Source organism: Canis aureus, chromosome 8, assembly GCF_053574225.1.
Source record: "Canis aureus isolate CA01 chromosome 8, VMU_Caureus_v.1.0, whole genome shotgun sequence".
Lineage (NCBI taxonomy): Eukaryota > Metazoa > Chordata > Mammalia > Carnivora > Canidae > Canis > Canis aureus.
The window spans coordinates 66,147,940-66,167,906 of NC_135618.1; the positions used below are offsets into that span (position 1 = coordinate 66,147,940).

Sequence of the window (19,967 nt, forward strand, 5' to 3'; positions counted from 1 at the left end):
AGGAGGCAGATGCTCAACCACTGAGCCACCCAGGCTCCAGGCGTCCCTTAAATTGCTTTAAAAAGAAAGATCTATTTATTTTAGAGAGAGAGAGGGGCAGTGGGAGAGGGAGAAAAAAACCCCAGCAGACTCGGCGCTCAGTGCAGAGCACAGGGAACTGGGTTTCACAAGCTGGAGATCACCACCCGAGACTAGGACTGAAAGGAAAACCAAGAGTCAGATACCCAACTGACTTCGTCATGGAGGTGCCCCTTAAATAACTTCTAAAAATGCAAACTCATTTTAGGGCACAGAATTTTTACATTTAAATCTATTTCACAAAATAAATAAATAAATAAATAAATAAATAAATAAATAAATAAATCTATTTCACAATGTTGCTTTCTTTTTTTAAAAAAAAATATTTATTCATAAGAGACACGCTCCATGAGGGGAGTCCGACGCAGGACTCGATCCTAGGCCCCCAGGAGCACGCCCTGGGCTGAAGGCAGGTACCAAACCGCTGAGCCATCCAGGGATCCCACACTGTTGCTTTCTTAAAGGATTTAAGATTTGCTTTTAATTTTGTCATTGAAACTCTTTTTCCCTCACCAGTACCAAATTCCCATATTTTCACTAGTGGGCAGAAGTGAAGACGTGAAATACGGGTCTGAGAATAAATAAGGTGTCTACCTTCTTACCATGCAAATATTTGATAGAAGAAACCTATATGCTGAAGTAGGAATGTAAAAACTCATTGTAAAAAAAAAAAAAAACAACACACACACACAGAATACTAGAAGTTTTGAAAGTTTCACTATTTTGACTTTTCACTCTACGGGCTTAATTAATATCATAATTTTTAAAGATTCGATTTTATATAAGTGGGCCCTGAACAGCAATGGCTGGGGTCGTGAAGCCATCTACCTGGGGAGCATGATCTGCCCCTTCGCCCCAGGAAGCCTCCCTTTGTTTGCTTTTTATAATTCTGATTAGCTATACATAAAACTTGCTCTAACAATTGTTTTATTTATCTTGGTGCGAAAAGGTGGTTTTATTAAAGCACAGGGACAGGACCCATGGGCAGGAAGAGCTGCCTATTTTCACAATTTTTAAATGTACAGTTTTCCGTTATTAAGGACATTGACGTTGCACAATCTAATTCCCGGTTCACCTCCTTTAATTTTCCGGCTTACCATAAGGGGGCAGACGGAGACAACGTATCCGCCCCTCTGCGGGAACATCCCGCCCCGCCTCACCCACGCATGCGCGCCTCACCTGCGGAAGGTGACAGAGGGCGGGGCAGAAGGCGGTGCTGGGGGCGGAGCAGAGGTGCGCAGGCGCGGCGCGGGCATTGTGACGTCAGGCCGCGCGGCCGGGCTGGGACCAGGCGGCGGCTCGCGGAGGCGCATCCTCTAGTGTGACGCGACGACTCTCCTCCCCACAAGCCGGCCCGCCCGCCCCCGGCCTCGCAGCCGCCGCCTCCCTAGCTCCCTCAGCGCGCGGAGCGCGGCCCAGCGGCCGGGGCGGAGGCCCGGGGGCGACGCGGCGCCGAGGGGCGGGGGCGGGCTTCTGAGCGCCGGGCGGCCCGGGTCCGCGGCCGGTCGGTGCGCGGCGGGCGGGCGGCGGGCGCCGGTCTATATGGCGGCGGCTCTGTCCGGCCTGGCTGTCCGCCTTTCGCGCTCGGCCGCCGCCCGCTCCTATGGGGTCTTCTGCAAGGGGCTGACTCGCACGCTGCTCATCTTCTTCGACCTGGCCTGGCGGCTGCGCATCAACTTCCCGTACCTTTACATCGTGGCTTCGATGATGCTCAACGTCCGCCTGCAGGTGAGTGACCTTCCCGGAGCGCCTGTCAGCCCAGCGCGGCCCGGCCCACCCCGCCCCGGGACGGCAAAGATGCTGACAGGAGCTGCCCAGCTGGACGCTCAGTGTATGCCAGGCGACGAGCATGTTTCCTGCAGCCCCACGGGAGGAAAACCCGCTGAGGTTATTGTTGTCTCCGTTCTGCAAACGAGACTGGGGGCGGGGTGGAGCGGCTTGACCCGGGGCCGAGGGCCTCCAGCTGGGGCGTGGGGGTGAGGGGGCGTCCCCGGGGATGGTGGATGCTGGCACCGCTTGAAAGGCCGTGAAGAGGAAATTTTGCGCGCGCCCCGCCCCCCGTTATAAATGGTTGGGTTTTGGTTGACTTTGCTAGTTCCCGAACTTTACAAATGTTCAAATAATTATTTTGGAAACTTAAAACGGGTCAGTGTTTTGATAGAGGTGTCTTATTTATTCTGGTCGGAGTGAAAGTGGGGTGAGGGTGAAGAGGGGAAAATGAAGTGGACGAGGTAGAGACGCAAGAGGTTTCAGAGCGTCGACACTGTTCAGGCGTGGAATAGTAGGCGCTCACACACCCAGCACCCTGGAGATCACTGTAAGTGACATTTCTGCATCCCTTGAATTACAGATGCCCCTTTCTAGTGGGATGAAAAGTCGTCAGATTGAGAATTTTCCTTTACAAGTGTGTCATAGATGGCCAGATGCTGAGCTCCTCTTGGATTACATTTACACATTTTGGAGCGCCTGGCATAGGCTTTGATGGAGGAGGGACAGGTTCCTGACCTTCTGGAGCTTGCAGTCTGACAGTACTTGTGTTGCTCCCTGGTGTGCAAAATGAGAAAGTCTGACTGGTAGGATCAGGCATGTTGAGACCATGCAGGTGTTGTCGTTTTTTGGTCCTCTCTGGTTTGGTTGTATCAGAATGGAATTGTCGCTGCCTGGACCTTAACATTTTGGTGCCTATCACTGGTGATGGCAGGCTACTTAAAACCAATTAGTGATCAATATTGTGTGTTAAGGCAAGATGAGATGAATCTGCCTATGTCAAGATCCGAATTGGGATGTTTTTACATGAACAAGGGCCTGTGGCACACCTAAGTTACGGTACCAGACTGGAAGAGTGGAAAACGGAAATATCTTTCCAGCAGGTGATATGAATGAGTAAAGGGTACAGGATGTGGGGGTTGGGGTAAACCAGAAAGCCTGTGCTCTAGCCAGTTGCCACTAGCCAATGGTCGTTTGCCAGATACAGTGATTTTGAAGAGAAATTGGAAATACTGATTTTTAAATAACAAATTAACTCAAATTCTAAAAAAGTAAACTTGGCCAAAACAACATGTTAGCAGGCTATATTTGATACACTCCCTCCCCGCACCTCCTCCCTCCCCCCAGCTCCTACTTTGGAACGATGTGTTTAGAATTGCGTTAATGTTTTGCAGTCACATGTTGAATTACAAGAACTATAAGAGGTAACCTAGTACGTAATGTTGTTAAGAATTATCACGTTTTGAAAAAAAAGATACCACATTTTGTACCATTAAAGAAATCACTTCTGTCACGTGTTCGCTTAACTGTGTATGACTACCCTCTCCTCCAAACTACCATGACCACTCACCTGGATCATCTATTTTGCACTGGGCAGTAGTTTTTTTGTTTGTTTTTTGTTTTTTGTTTTTTTTACATAGGTGTCATTTCCCATAAAACGAGAGTAAAACTGCTCCTCATTGCACATAGAATGCAATTCACATTTTTATTCGGCAGATCTGGCTTTTGCCTACCTCTAACTTCCTTGAGTTGCGTCTTGTTTACTGTTCTTTCAGTTTCTTTACTACTGTCTGCACACACCAAGCCCCTTTTTGCCCCTGGGCATTTGCACAGGCTGTTCTTTCTTTGAATCTTTGGATGCTGGTACAGTCGCACTTCAGTTCTGATTTCGGAGAGGCCTTGCATGATCAAAATATCTATATGATCTTGCGCTTCCTCTCATTTCGAGAGTACTGAAGGCTTGCTTGTACTAAGCAATAAGGAATAAAGGACTCCATTTCTAATATGCTTAGGGTTTCCAAATCTCACAATTGTTTGTAGTTGTTTGAGAATCTCAGGAACTGTTGTTTAAGTACAAATTTTATTACAAGGAATCTGTACTGTAATGATTGAGATTAGATGTATTTAGGAGGAGACAGACTAGCTCTATTTGGAGTGGTTTGGGCAGTCAGAAGGGCTCGGTACATACCAAGCCCAAAACACCGTGGTGGATGACACGGCATGAATAGTCCAGGTGCAGCTGTAGAGAAGCCCAAGAGCTGAACTGTAGGAGTGGAGTGTGGGCTTGTCATTCAGTTCAGGGGTGAGATGGGGGCAAGGGAGTCACAAAGTGGCCACCCAGTACGTTGGGGGCGAGCTAAGACCTGTGTGAGTATTTTAGGTTCGATCTCAGGCTTAATCAGGTGTGGTGGCAGTCATTTCACGTGCTGATGGGGAGCGTATGGGAGCAGGGTCTCTCTCTTCTTTACTAGGATAGTTAATCTACTTTAAATGCCCCTGCAGGTTTAGAGTTTCTGTTCATTTGTGGAAAATCACTAATTAAATTAACCTGACTTAAGGGTTTAATTACTCTGGCCTCTTGTAAAGGGAAGTGCTGTGGGAAATAGAATCTGAGAGAGAGGACAGCTATGGGCCGCCGCCTTTTTTACTCAGCACACTGTCCCTACCCTCTTCGTGACGGGTGCCATAGTAAAGGATGCTTTGGCCCACATGTTTGCTTAGGGCCCTGCATCATTTGTAGGGCAGTGAGACCTTTCCAGGAGGTTGATACCTCTTTAATATGCAAGATGATTACATGAGAAAATAGATGCAAAAGGGCTTTGTAAACTGAGGAGCTTTATGATTTTATTTTATTTTTTTTAAGATTTTATTTATTCATGAGAGACACACACACAGAGAGGCAGAGACACAGGCAAAGGGAGAAGCAGGCTCCACCCAGGGAGCCCAACGCGGGACTCGATCCTAGGCCACCTGGGCTACCCTCTGATTTTAAAATATAGTTTGCAAGCTTAAGAAAAAAGTTGTTTTGGGGATCCCTGGGTGGCTCAGTGGTTTAGTGCCTGCCTTTGGCCCAGGGCGTGATCCTGGAGTCTCGGGATCAAGTCCCACGTCAGTCTTCCTGCATGAAGCCTACTTCTCCCTCTGCCTGTGTCTGTGCCTCTCTCTGTGTGTGTCTCTCATGAATAAATAAATAAAATCTTTAAAAAAATATATTGTTCACAAGCAAGCCTTAATCTACTGGAGTCCTTAGCATCCTACTTATACAGAATCTGAAGCACAGGAGTAGAAAAATGAGAATCTGTAAGAAATACTAAATTAAAATTAGTAAAGGCAAGATGATAGATTATACTGAGAACCTATATAACCATTTATGCTTCCAATTTTTCCGTTATGCCGCCTGTGAGAAGAATCAAGTATCTTAGGCCCAGTTCACCTTGATTCTTAAAATTAAAAGAGAAGACCTCAGGGAGCCTGGGTGGCTCAGTCGGTTAAGCATCTGGACTCTTGATTTCAGCTGATGTCATGATCTCAGAATGGTGAGATTGAGCCCTGCACTGGGCATGGAGCCTCTCTCCCTCTGCCCACCCCACCCCCAAGGAAAAAAAAAAGAGAGAAGGCCTCAAAAAAGTCAGAGAAAAGACATGGTGAAGGTAGATGTTGTCACACTGAGCAGTGTCTTCCTTGGGATAGATGATCTGTGCTGACTAGGCCCAGGAAGCTTCCTTTGGTTCCTCCCTCCCTGTGACCCCTCTTTTCCTCGCCTCTGACTGCTCTATCATAGTGTCATTTCTGATAGACTTTTTAAATTCACAGCTCCCTGTTTTATCGTGTTTGCCTATCACTTGAAAATCTATATTCGTTCATTCTAATTGGGTAAAGAGTTCAGTAGTGTAGGTAGGGAGAGCTGGTTGCCATTCTAAATAGAGCAGAAGGGCTTCATTAATTAGGTGGCATTTGAACAAAACCTTAGTGGTGAGGGCTTTAGCCTTGGAGATGGGGAGATGTTTGGGTAAGAAGAGTATCTTGTTCTGTTCAGAGAAGGCCCTGTATAGCTGGTGCAAGCCTGGTATTTTCCAGAACAGCAGGAGGCTGGTCCATGAAGAAGGTGGCTGGAGATTTGAACTGGGGGGTAAGGAGCATTGGAAGAACTTTGGCTTTGACTCTGATTACATGATCTTATATCCAAACAATTTCAAAAAGTAGTAAAGATCCCAAGATCCTAGTTGCAGGGTCACATGAAGCTTGAGATGTGTGTTATTCTGTTGCTTGATTGGGGGAAATTATAGATCATTAAGATAATGTAAAAGCTTATAAGCTTTGTGAAATCTTAGTCAAGCCAAAAGCATCAGCTCAGGAATTTGTTCTATAGGAACAATTGTATAGGGAACAACTATACTTTGAGATGGTAAATACCAAACATTCAGGAAATATAACAATACTATAGAATCTTTACATTCAAGTGAATGCTTTCATCATGGTTTTTTTTTTAATAAACTTTGAAAAATTTTCAACCTGTATAAAATGTTATTGTACAGTGAACACCTGTATCCATGAATCAGGTTGTTTTAAGCCTTTTTTTTAAAAAAAGATTTTATTTATTCATGAGAGACACAGAGGCAGAGACATAGGCAGAGGGAGAAGCAGGCTCCATGCAGGGAGCCTGATGCAAGACTTGATCCCAGGACTCCAGGATCACGCCCTGAGCCGACGAAGGCAAGATGCTTAACCGCTGAGCCACCCAGGCGTCCCAGGTTGTTTCAAGTCTTACAAAAAGTCCTATAGTGTGCCAAGCAGATATTAAAGTGTGCATGTTAGATCTCTATGTACTAATGTTAAAAGATACCAACCATATATAAAGTGAAGAAAAGGTTAAAAACTATTTTTTCATAAATGTGTTTGTTGGTACCCAGGGAGAGTGCTGCTGAGTCAGGAGAGAGCGTAGGCCTTGCTTCTCAAATGATCTGTAGAGAAGGGCCAGTGGTTCTTTACCTCCACAGACAGGGCAGCTTATAAACAACGCACATTTATTTCTTATAGTTCTGGAGGCCGGGAAGTCCAAGATCAAGACACCAGCAGAGCCAAGCCCTTGTGAGAGTTCTGATTCCTAGCTGGTGCCTTCTTGCTTGTCCTCTCATAGTCGAAGAGGCTTGGGATTTCTGTGGGGCCACTTTTTAAGAACACTAATCCCATTTATGAAGGCTCTACTCTCAAGATCTACACACTTCCCAGAGGCTTCAACCTCCTAAGACCACCATATTTAGGTTAGGGTTTCAGCATATGAATTTTGGGGGGACACATTCAGACCATAGCACCTTCTGATGATTTTGTAAGGGCCAATAAAAATTAATTGCTTTCACGTGGAAAAGTGCAGCGTCTGTTTGAGATTCTCTCTCTCCCTCTCCCTCCATTCATAGGCTTGTGAGTGCTCCTCCTCTCTCAAAAATAAATCTTTGGAGGGGGATGCCTAGGTGCCTCAGCGATTTAGTGCCTACCTTCAGCCCAAGGCGTGGGCTTGGCTGGGATCCCTGGGATCGAGTCCCGTATCAGGCTCCCTGCACGGAGCCTGCTTCTGTCTCTGCCTCTCTCTCTCTGTGTGTGTCTCAAAAAAATAAATAAAATATTTTAAAAAATACATCTTTAAGGGGAAAAGTCACAAGCTCTCCTAACTGAGCCAGCCAATCTCCCCCCACTGAGTGTCTGTTCTTACATGATCACAGTAACCAACTGGGGGACAGGGGAAACACGGGATGGTGGCTCCTACCTTCATAAGGACTTTGGCTTGTACTCTTGAGTAAAGTGGGAAATATTTCACTAAGATGGGACTTAGGGGCAGCCCAGGTGGCTCAATGGTTTAGCACCACCTTTGGCCCAAGGCCTGATCCTGGAGACCCGGGATCGAGTCCCACGTCGGGCTACATGCATGGAGCCTGCTTCTCCCTCTGCCTGTGTCTCTGCCCCTCTCTCTGTGTCTCATTAATAAATAAATAAAGTCTTTTTTAAAAAAATAAGATGGAACTTAATGTGATTTACTTTTTTAAAGGATTATTTTTTTAAAAAGCTTTGTTGGAATATTCAAATGTACCCCAAAATAGAGTAGTATAATAAACTCATACACACACACATATATACATACACATCTATGTCTCCATCACCCCTTTTCAGTAAGGATCAACTCTTTGTTAATCTTGTTTTATCTATTTCCTCAAGCCTACACCATCTTCATCTCCTCACCCCACACTGGATTTCTTTTTTTTTAAATCTCAGCCAGAATGGATTACTTTTTTGTTGTTACTTTTTTTTTTTTTTTTTTTTTTTTTTATTTATGATAGTTACAGAGAGAGAGAGAGAGGCGGAGACACAGGCAGAGGGAGAAGCAGGCTCCATGCACCGGGAGCCCGATGTGGGATTCGATCCCGGGTCTCCAGGATCGCGCCCTGGGCCAAAGGCAGGCGCCAAACCGCTGCGCCACCCAGGGATCCCTGTTGTTACTTTTTTGTTGTTACTTTTACTTTGAAATGATTCAACTTAGAGAAAAGTTGCAAAAATTGTACAGAGAGTTCCCATAGACCCTTCACCTGCCTTCTGTTAGAGGCTAACTATACCATAGCATAGCTGAAAACTAAGAGATGAGCATCAGTCCCATACATTTGGATTTCACCGGTTTTTCCCACTGTGATTTTTCTCTTTCAGGACCTGGCACTACTAGATGACACATCTCCAACCTGTGACACTTCCTTAGCCTCTTCTTTTATATCTGTCAGTTGGACATTCAGGCTGTTCTCACTTTTTGGCTACTATGAGTAATGCTGCCAGGAACATTCACATATAGGGTTTGTGTTTGAGCATGTTTTCATTTCTCTTAGATATTACCTAGGAGTGGAATTGCTGGCTCCTAGGGTAATCCTGTGTTTCACCATTTCAATAGGATTACTCTTTCTTCACTTCAGAATTGAGGGGAGAAGCAGGGAGATACTCAGGAATTCAGGAGGGAGGGAAATCGTGGTGGCTCCTGATCAAGGTGGCAGCAGGGGTGATACCGGGAGTGGTTGGGATATGGCTGTATTCTGGTGTTTGAGCCAACACGCCTTCCTTAAAGGACATAGTGTCACAGAAAGACTTGTCACATTTCTTTTTTTGTGAACTACCCTTGTTTTTTGCCCTTTTTTCTGTTGTCTTAATTTCTTAGAGCCTTGTATCTGTTAGAGTTTAAAAAGTTTGGTTTTTTGTTTAGTTATTATGTTTTGACTTTGATTATGGGTATAGTTAGTTGACATACTGAAGTTTACTTTTTTTTTTTTTTTATCTTTCTTTCTTTCTCTCTCTACACCCCATATGGGACTTGAACTCTCAACCTTGAGATCAAGAGTGACATACTCTACTGACTGAGCCAGCCAGGCACCCCCAAAGTTTATTTTTATGTGGTCAAATGTAACAATCTTTTCTGATTTTTGAGTTTGTCCTAGTTAGAAGGCCTTCCCAACTCATAGGCTATGAGGAATTAAACCTTATTTTATCTTGGTAAAAACAACATATACAGACACACACAGACACACATATATATGTAGATAATATATATATTAATATAAATTTTCTATAATATATAAAACAACATATACACACAGACACATATGTAGATAATATATATTAATATAAATTTTCTATAAATTTTCTTTTTTTATAGATTTATTTATGATAGAGAGAGAGAGGCAGAGACATAGGCAGAGGGAGAAGCAGGCTCCATGCACCGGGATTCGATCCTGGGTCTCCAGGATCACGCCCTGGGCCAAAGGCAGGCGCCAAACCGCTGCACCACCCAAGGATCCCTAAATTTTCTATAAGTTGCGCTGCCATGAAAACTGTGTGAATAGCTAGTCCTTGAGTGTATGTTAACTAGAAAGTAAGCTTCAAGAAGAAGAGCCCTGTTTGTCCTAACACCAGTGCCTAGAATAGTGCCTGGCCCAGGGCAGGAGCTCAATGAACACTTGCTGATTGAATCTGTAGCAGAAAATCATAGGCATAAAATCCCGAAGGAAAGGTTATTTGCATTTGTAAATTTTTAATTTAAAAGCCCAATTTGCCCTCCACTGGGGTTCTTGTACCATGTGTTTTCTCCAATGATGCAGGAGATACCTACCTCTGGGTGCTCCCCATTCACTGGTAGGCTACTGCCCCCTGGGCCTTGGCTTCTACCCCTCCATGGAAACCCACGGTCTGCATTGAAGTCACGTCCATGTTACCACCCAGTGGTCACTCCCATGTCTTCTGCTTTATAGAACCCCTCAGCCTGCATTTTGTTGTTCATTCCCTAAAGCACTCTTGACAATGATAGTTGCTGTTTATGGCCTATCAGAGAAGATGCTAGGCGCTTTCACACCCTCACAGCATGCAGAGGACAGAGAATTGCCTGAGGCCCCCAATGTCTGAGCTCACCTTTGGCTGTCAGGTTAAAAGAAGGAGGAAACCGGGTGGTGCCTAGCCAGAGCTGCATGACTGGCTTTTTAAGGGCAGATACGATTTGGATGTACTGAAAGATTAGTAACAGGAACTCTGTACTATTAGTGTTTCCTGTGGTTATGATTCAGCTTAATCTGGAGATGATGAGTTGTTCCTCTTTCTCATCCTCTGAGCTGGGGAGCACCATATCTTTTTTTACAGGTTTTTTGTTTGTTTCTTTTTTTCTTTGTTTTTTTAGATTTTATTTATTCATGAGAGACACACAGAGAGAGGCAGAGACATAGGCAGAGGGAGAAGCAGGCTCCTCACAGGGAGCCTCATATGGGACTCAATTCCAGGACCCCAGGATCACGACTTGAGCCAAAAGCAGATACTTAGCCACTGAGCCATCCAGGCACCCCTTTTACAGTTTTTTTTTTTTTTTTAATTTTCTATTTCCTTAAGTAATGTCTACACTCAACATGGAGCTTGAACTCACGACCCTGAGATCAAGAGTTGTGTGCTCGACAGACTGTGCCAACCAGGCATCCCTATGCTGGTAGTAATTTGAGGAATGTGGGCCATCTCCTCAGTCCGATTGCTTTAGTCATGAGCACAGAGATGTTAAATACTGATGTTCATGCCTGGAAGCTCTGGAAGCCAAGAGAGGCTGGGATGGGCCTGGAGCATGTTTGTGAGCCATTGTAAGGTGAGACTCCACAGCAAGCCCATTGTTCTGACCCTGCTCTTTGAGCTGTGTTGTCTTCCCAGCCCCCTTTGGGAATAGCCTTGCCAGCTGGCTTTCAGAAGCATAGAGGCCAGGATATTTTTAGTTTAGAGAGCAGTGGTATCCAGACTGTCAGGTCCCTGAGGCCATTAATAGCTCAGGTTAGAGAAGGTAGGATGACAGCAGTCCAAGAGGGCAGCAGCTGCCTAATTGGGTCAGGCCTATTGTTATGCAGCAGGTCAGCTGCCTCCACCAGGCAGGGATTTTTGTGGAGGATGATTTTTCATATCTGCACTAGAAATCATGGACACACCTAGATAATCTTGTTTCCCTCTGCACATCACCCCTCTGGTCTTGTGGTTCCATTTTCAACCTTTGTCATCTTTTTTGGGGGGTGGGGGATGTGGGGTGAGGGAGTATATTCAGGAATTTACTCCCAGTACTACACTTTTTTTTTTTTTTCCTGGATGATACTCTTGAACTTCAAAACAGACTCCTTCCTTCACTCTGTTGGTTCAGTGTCAGTGGATAAGTTTATTTGCCAGAGTTTATGTTGCTTATTTTGTAGACTTAACACGGGGCGAGGAGGGGGTTGCGCAGAAGATGAGATTTCTAGGGCCAAGGACAGTTAATGATATAATTATGTGTATTGGGTACAATGTAATGTACCTATATATGTATTAGAGTGGGAAGAGTTATAAAAATATTTCACAAAGACAAATACCATATGATTTCACTTAAGTGTGGAATCTAAAAACCAAAACAGATGAACAAACCAAAAAAGAAACCCAAAAATACGGAGAATAGACTGATGGGTGCCAGAGGTGGTTGGTGGGAGGATGGGAAAAACGGGTGTAGGAGAGTGGAAGGGTATATAGGCTTTCAGTTATGGAATGATAAGTCAAAGGCATGGAAGGGACAGCATGAAGAATACAGTCGATGGTATCATAATAGTGTCGTATGGTGACAGATGGTAGCTACGCTTGCGGGGAGCAGAGCATAATTTATAGGGTTGAATCATTTTGTTGTACACTTGAAATATTGTCAGCTATACTTCAATAAAAAATATTTCGCTTGTTTAGAAATTATTTGAAAGTTATTGCTGGCTCTCAAAAAATAATGTATATGTCTAGTATTAGAAGTTTTCGTTAACTGGGATCCCTGGGTGGCGCAGCGGTTTGGCGCCTGCCTTTGGCCCAGGGCGCGATCCTGGAGACCTGGGATCGAATCCCACATCGGGCTCCCGGTGCATGGAGCCTGCTTCTCCCTCTGCCTGTGTCTCTGCGCCTCTCTCTCTCTGTGACTATCATAAATAAATAAAAATTAAAAAAAAAAAAAAGTTTTCGTTAACTGGTTGAGGGATCAGAGCCAAAATGTTTTCACTGACCTAAAGTATTTTTGTCAAGAGATTAAATACACAGTTTATTACTGAATTTACTAAAGAACTAGATCTTCAGGACAATGTATTCTAACATTACTAAATACATGATTATATTAGTGGTAGCTTAGCTTAAATTTTAACACAATTCTGGAAATTCTTCATCTTTCTGAACTGCTCTAAGTTTTTATACAAGGATGTACTAAAAGTGATTAGAAACTAATTTTCTTGAGAGTTGGCCCCTATTAAATGACATGTTTCTCATAATAATTAAAAAAAAAAAAAAACTGGGCAGCCCGGTGGCTCAGTGGTTTAGCGCTGCCTTCAGCCCAGGGCCTGATCCCGGGGTTGAGTCCCACATCGGGCTCCCTTCATTGAGCCTGCTTCGCTCTCTGCCTATGTCTCTGCCTCTCTCTGTGTGTGTTTCTCATGAATAAATAAATAAAATCTTAAAAAACGTTTTTTTTTAAAAAACTATGTTAATATGTATTAAAGACATATTTGAGAGGCTCCTGGGTGGCTCAGTTGCTTAAGCATTTGCCTTAAGTCTCAGAGACTTGGGATTGATATACGTGTATATATATATGTATATGTATGTATGTATATATACACATATATATCACATATATATATACATACATATATAGATATACACACACACATATATATATATGAAAATGCTCCCATTTCAGGAAAATGTTCATTCTTACTGCATTTCAAGTTGGTAAAATAAATAGAAGGTTTGAAAGAATGTGCTTTGGAAAGTTAACTTGAAAGAACTATCTAGGGGATCCCTGGATGGCTCAGCGGTTTAGGGCATGATCCTGGAGTCCCGGGATCGAGTCCCGCATCAGGCTTCCTGCATGGAAGGAAATGCCTGTGTCTTTCCCTCTGCCTCCCTCCCACCCCCGTCTCTCATGAATAAATAAATAAAATCTTTAAAAAAAAAAAAACTGTCTTAAAAAAAGCTGTCTAGAGAATTTGGTTAGATTTTTGACTCCGTGAGGTTTGAAGATTTTACTTATTTGAAAGAGAGGAGGAGAGAGAAAGTGCATGCACATGAAAGAGCAAGAGTGGGGTGAGGGACAGAGGGAGAAGCAGACTCCCTGTTGAGCAGGGAGCATGATTTGGTGGGCTCTATCCTGGGGCACTGGGGTCATGACTTGAGCCAAAGGCAGCTGCTTAACTGAGCCACCCAGGCACCCCAACTTGGTAAGCTTTGAAAGTACATTTGATCCTTGAACAATGGTGGGTGTTAGGAGTGCAGACCCCTGTGCAGTTGAAAATCCATGTATAAATTTTGACTCCTGGGCAGCCCCGGTGGCACAGCGGTTTTAGCGCTGCCTGCAGCCCAGGGCGTGATCCTGGAGACCCTGGATCGTGTCCCGTGTCGGGCTCTCTGCATGGAGCCTGCTTCTCCCTCTGCCTGTGTCTGCTTCTCATTCTCTCTATGTGTCTCTATGAATAAATAAATAAAATCTTTAAAAAATAAATAAATAAATTTTGACTCCTCAAAAATCTAACTTACCAATAACAGTCAACATATATTTTGTGTCATATGCTGTATTCTTAGAAAAAAATAATATAGAAAAAAGAAAGTGTTATTATCAAAAGGGAAAGAAAATACATTTTACAGGATGTACTGTATTTGTTGAAAAAGACATGCATGTAAGTGGACCTGTGCAGTTCACAACCATGTGTTCAAGGGTCAGCTGTATTGAATTGTAGCCAGAATCCACACTTAATAAAATAAGATTGCACCTCATAAAAGTTCTCATCACAAGAAAAAATTGTAATTATGTGTGGTGATGGATGTCAACTTATGGTGAGTAATCATTTTGTAATATATACAAATATTGAACCTTTATATTGTACACCTGAAACTAATGTTATGTCAGTTAGATCTCATATTTGTGAGATATAAAATTGCATCTAACATCTGTGTATTGCTTTAGGGATCCCTGGGTGGCGCAGCGGTTTGGCGCCTGCCTTTGGCCCAGGGCGCGATCCTGGAGACCTAGGATCGAATCCCACATCAGGCTCCCGGTGCATGGAGCCTGCTTCTCCCTCTGCCTGTGTCTCTGCCTCTCTCTCTCTCTCTGTGACTATCATAAATAAATAAAAATTAAAAAAAAAAAATTTAACATCTGTGTATTGCTTTATACTGTTCAGATACATTTTTATCAGTTCTGTAGAGTAATGGTCACATTTCTATTGGTAAAAAGTTTTGAGCATGCCCTACAGATATACGGAGATGTATGTTTTTATAAATTGTATCTTTTGCTCCACCAAAATAAGGTATATATTGTAAAGCAGAAAAAGTTAAAAGAGGAATGAAATAAAATGAACTAGACAAAGATGATTTGGTATTCTCTCCCTCACTCCTTGAGGTAGTGTCACCCCATCTAACAACTGCTGGACTAGAAGATCATTTAGAGTTTATCTGGAGCTAAGTTGTTTGTGCAAGAAGCACATCTAACCACCCTCTTTCTGAAGCACTCAATGCTGTTGGCATCTGTGACATGGCGTTTCCTGAGGTGCTCTGAGTCTTCTTGGTGGCTGGGGAGCCCTCGCTAGATCTTGGAGATCCTGGCCTTCTGTACCCCACTGTCTTCTTTTTATCCACCTTTCCAAAGCTGGTGACTTCAGAATCTAGGTCCCCAACTCTGACATCACTCTTTGAGCTAACAACTTTACTCATAATCAAAATGCATTCCCAGTTCCCGCAGCCAAACTCTCTGTGTCCCTATCTGAGCCATTTGACATCCCTCCAGACCTGCTGCTCCTCTCTGTTCTCTGTTAATGATGCCTTTGCTACCCAGAAGTGACAGCCACCTTTCTAACCTGTTGGCCACCAACTGGAAAAATACTTTGTCTCTCCTCTTCTTTCCTGTACCATTGGAATAGCCTCCTCATTGGAAATGTGCTTCCTTTTAGCCACCACACTACAGCCAGGTAATTAATCCAAAGGGCAGACCTGGCCAAACACCCCTTGGTGGCTCTGCATCGCCGCGGATGTCATCACACTCCTCAAGCTGCAGCCACTGCCTCTCATTAGACCTGGTTGGCTTCCTGGCCCCCCATCCCTTCACTCGCTTTGCTTCTGTGTCAGCCTCCAGTAATTCTTGTTTTTCTCTTTGAGTGTAGTCTCAATTTTTAAAAAAATGTAACACGTATACACTCACCTAGCTTGGAGTCTCTGAGCTCCCCTAGTTAGAGAAACTGCAGCTTCCTGACCCCCATCTCTCTGTCCCCGCAGCCAGGCCTCAGCTACAGCTGGTTCTCCTTGTGCATATTCCTCTGTCCCTGAACTGCATGCTTGTTGCTCCCTGACTCTTCACTCAGGCTTTGTCTTTGTATTACTCTGGGAAATGAGCTCCCAGGCTCCTGTCTCACATCCCACATTTCCAGCCTCCCTTTCTCCCAGCAGAGTTGTGTTTTTTCGTTAGATGGCTCTTCCTTCAGGTGGCCTCTTAGAAAAATTATTAAATAGAGTTTATGCATTTCTTTATTTTTTATGTTTAATGCCCTGGGATTATGTTTTTTTTTTTTAATTTAAGATTTTTATTTATTTATTTATGAGAGAGACAGGGGGAGAGACACAGGCAGAGAGAGAAGCAGGCTTCATGCAGGGAGCCCAATGTGGGACTCGATCTCAGGACTTTAGGTTCATGCCCCGGGCTGAAGGCAGGCACCCAACCGCTGAGCCACCCAGACGTCCCTGGTTGGTTTTTGAAAGGACACGGGTCAACTTTTCTTTTTTTTTTTAAAGATTTTATTTATTTATTCATAGAGACAGAGAGAGAGAGAGAGAGAGAGAGAGGCAGAGACACAGGCAGAGGGAGAAGCAGGCTCCATGCAGCGAGCCTGATGTGGGACTCGATCCCTGGTCTCCAGGATCACACCCCGGGCTGCAGGCAGTGCTAAACCTCTGCGCCACTGGGGCTGCCCTTTTTTTTTTTTTTTTTTTTTTTAAACTCAGTTAATGAACTAATGAGATGTTAGAATCAGTTTAAGGGAGAATTTAGACAAATCAAGCACACACGTAATCAGGAAGGCCAAATGGGTATAAAACTGGTCAATAAAAATAAAACTAAAAATAAAACTGGTCAGTATCACAGGCAATAATCAGTTGCCTAGACAAAATTTTTATTTCTTTGGATGAGAAATCTTTTGCCTTCCTCTCACATTTCCTACAACTCAGAGGGTTGTAAAGCAGCTTGGAGATAGGGTCAAGGCTCCATAAATTTAGGTAACTCAGGGACTCACTGGACAGCATGCCCAATCAACTTGTGGTTTGTCAACCTCAGGGCCCTTTCACAGCCTTTCCTGACACATCTTCCCCGCTGGAGACATAATGATATCAAAGAAAGATTATTCTTGGTCACAGAAAAAGGCTGGTCCCATTAGGGTTCCAAGTACAGTGAGAGTGTTAACCATCTGGTCACCTTGAATTTGCTCTTAAATGACCATTGAAGTCACAAATCAACTTCTGTCCTGAAGTTTTCAATGTAGAATCTCAGACTGGGCTTTCAAAAGCCTCTATTATTTGCTAGTCTGAGAGTGGGGAGCTAAGCCCAAGAACCTTTCTCTAGCATATTTACTTATACCTATAAATTCGGGTGAATTCTTCCCTTATCAAGGCTCTAGAATTTGCTGAGGTTCCTGATATGGCAGCCAGTGATCTTCCTTACCTCCCTGATGCTGCAGTGTTACATGCCAGGACCCTCCATGCTGGTTTTTCCTGGAAGGGCTTTGTGGGCATTAGATCCATAAATAAAGTTGACCTTGATTCCTTAAAAGTAGCTGGTCATGCTTGAGTCACTGAGAAGCATTCTCAAATAGGACACATCAGGTAGGGCCTTGGTCTGCATGATCAAGTCATCCAGTTACATCGTGATTAAAGAGAGGACAATCAATCCTGATTATTGAACCTACAGAAATAACTAAATAGCTGTGAAACGTACAAACCCTAAGAATGTTCATTTTTCATATTTTTAGGAAACGCTGAATTAATAATGTACTTTTTTTTTTAAGTATGTTCTTTTTGTTGTGATCTCTGATTGGTAGGTTATCATCTGTTTTCTGTCAAAATGTAGGAATCCTTGGTAACAGAAACTGTTAAAGAGATCTTCATATTTGTTCGGAAATACCTGGTGTGTGTACGCTCTTTTAAGACTCCGTCTTCGTAATAATACCTTAATTTGATTATCTCTTCCAGGTTCATATTGAGATCCATTGAAGGCCTTCTGCTGACCCTCGTGTGGTCAAGTCTCCACATCAGAGAACACACAGCATGAGGGACAGAGTCGGGGCTCTGGACACTTGCCTCGGGAAGGTGAAGGGGGTGGGAGAGGACTCAAACAGGCTGCTGTATGGACTTGGAAGAGCACAGGGGGAGAGCCCTTGTCCGTCAGGTATACCTTCCTCTTCCTGGATGCATACATCTGTGGTTGATGTGGATGGAAATTCACAAAATGAGGAGTTATCAGTGGAAATGAAAAATGCTCTCAGTGAGACCAGCCTCTTGCTCCTCAATGGCAATAAAGTGCTTCCATGTTTGAAAGAATCATTAAGAAGAAATTCAGCTTCCGTTGCGGCTCAGAGCAAGACTCTGGATCTGTTCTGTGCTCCTGCAGAAGAGTATTTGGCTGGGGTGTCCTGTGGTGTGAGGGACTGGCTGGGAGGGGGGCCAAGGGCAATCAACAGCCACAGAGGATGGTGCCACAAAGGAGAGCCTTGGGGGTTAGGACTACTGTGCTGTCAGAAAAGATTAGAAATGGGGATTTCTGAGGAGGAACCGCCAAGTGCTCTGCCAGAAGGGCCAGGCCTCGAGTTGGAACTGTCTTGCTTGCATTTCGTCCTGTCTACACTGTTGTACGCATGCCCTGAAGTTTTCCTGAATGATGAGACAAAATGTGTTTTCCTTGGCCATTTAGAGCCTGTGTTTTCAGAGCAAACAGTAGAAAACAAGAAAATGCTTTCAAGTATAAAAAGTACCTCAAACCATCTGCAGATAACACTGGGGTTACTGGCTCTACCAGCTTTTGAAGTAGCAAATCCATTATGCCATAGTTAAGGTACAAGCAGAACAATAAAAATAGTGAGATTAATTTTAAAAGTTGTCTTACAATGATTGCTTTCACACTGAGTCTGGATGCCAACAGGGCAGCCATGAAGTTCCTGCTTCAGTTTGTATGATCAGATGAACTCATGGGAAGTTGGTTGATATAAGAGGAGATTTTTGAACATGTTTTATCTTGTGCTTGAAAGACATTCAATATTGGGATACCTTTTCAATAACATTAATACATCCTATATAAATGTCAGGTTACAATGTAAAGATTTAACAAAATTCTTTATGTATCTTCAGCATTCATTCTAAAGGGCTACTGTCCCAGATACTGTCTCCTTAGACTGTCTGATCATCAGGTGGAAGTGCCTGTTTATGTACAAGTCAGCTCCTCCCTACTTGCTCTCAGCCCTGCTGATGTGATTGTGAGCTGCCACCATTTCTGCATTCTGTAGAATTTCGGTCAGCAGCAAAATTTGATTTTTGTCATATCCCTTTCCTTCCCCTTGAAACCCAGTTTAAATGGTGTCCTTATGGTGAAAGTTGAAATATTCAATGTCCTTTTAGTATAATCCTTTCTCAAACACGGAGCCCTAGCCCTGTCACCTGAAATAAAACAAGATTGAGACCATCTGCTGTAGCTCAGGTAGGTAGGGGGAGACAGTATTTCCCCTGTAGAATGTTTCCAGTTTCCAGGAGCGGAGGTATCTCTTACACTAGCCTTTTTTCTGAGGTAACCCCTCTGGTTGTTGAGAATTCCAATCAAGGTCACCTCAGAGCATGAGTTTTTAAGGAGTCCTAAAGTAAGACAACCATTTTCGGGGTTACTCATTGCCTCTCTCCATTTGTGTCCTAAATTACTCTGCCGTGTGCTATTTTAGTGTTTTGGGAAAATGAAAAATAAAACGTGTTATTTAGCATAATAAGTGTCTTATTTTCTGCGTGTAGTCTTGATTCACCTTGTCATTTATCAATGCGGTCTTCCTCTTACTGAAAGTCTTTTAGCACCAGTCCAAGTAGGCTGCTCACTTAGAAGACCAGAAGCAGAGCTTGAAAGACAATCTGCGAAGCCAGGTCAGAACTCTACTCTCACTTTCCTCCCAGGACATAGTTAGAATGTGTTGTGATCCTCTGGGGTGGTGCTCACTGTGATAGCGGCCAGTGTAAAGGACACTGTCCGGGTTAGGGGTGGGTGGGGGTGAAAGCCCTGCTTAGTGGACCCTCTGTTTGGGGTCATGATGGATGATGTGAGGACACAGAGAAATGTTTTCTTGTCAAGCCATCCCCTCTTTCTTCTTCCTTTTTTTTTTTTTTTTTGTCTTTTTTAAACTAAGTCTGTTCCTTTGGGATAGAACTTTCTGGGATCCATCGACTGTTTTATTTATTTTGTAAATTGCAAGTACATAAATTTCAACCAGTTGCAAAGAACAAATACGGAATTCTCTAGTATCAGATGCTAAATAATTTTTAAAAAAAATAAATTTAGAATGTCTTCACATGGCCATATTAAA

General features: G+C 43.6%; 1 protein-coding gene across 1 annotated transcript; it reads left to right on the forward strand.

Annotated features, from left to right (window-relative positions):
* Window positions 1-1,527: 1,527 nt before the first annotated feature.
* SMIM10L3 (small integral membrane protein 10 like 3) lies at window positions 1,528-19,382 on the forward strand. Its single transcript, XM_077907749.1, has 2 exons — window positions 1,528-1,806; window positions 17,605-19,382. The coding sequence occupies exons 1-2, from the start codon at window positions 1,621-1,623 to the stop codon at window positions 17,623-17,625; spliced, it is 207 nt and encodes a 68-aa protein (XP_077763875.1). The 5' UTR covers window positions 1,528-1,620; the 3' UTR covers window positions 17,626-19,382.
* Window positions 19,383-19,967: the final 585 nt, after the last annotated feature.

Coding starts and splice junctions, on each gene's coding strand:
- SMIM10L3 (XM_077907749.1), top strand. CDS start 1,621: ATGGCGGCGGCTCTGTCCGGCCTGGCTGTCCGCCTTTCGCGCTCGGCC. Junction 1,807..17,604: donor TGCTCAACGTCCGCCTGCAG/GTGAGTGACCTT, acceptor TATCTCTTCCAG/GTTCATATTGAGATCCATTG.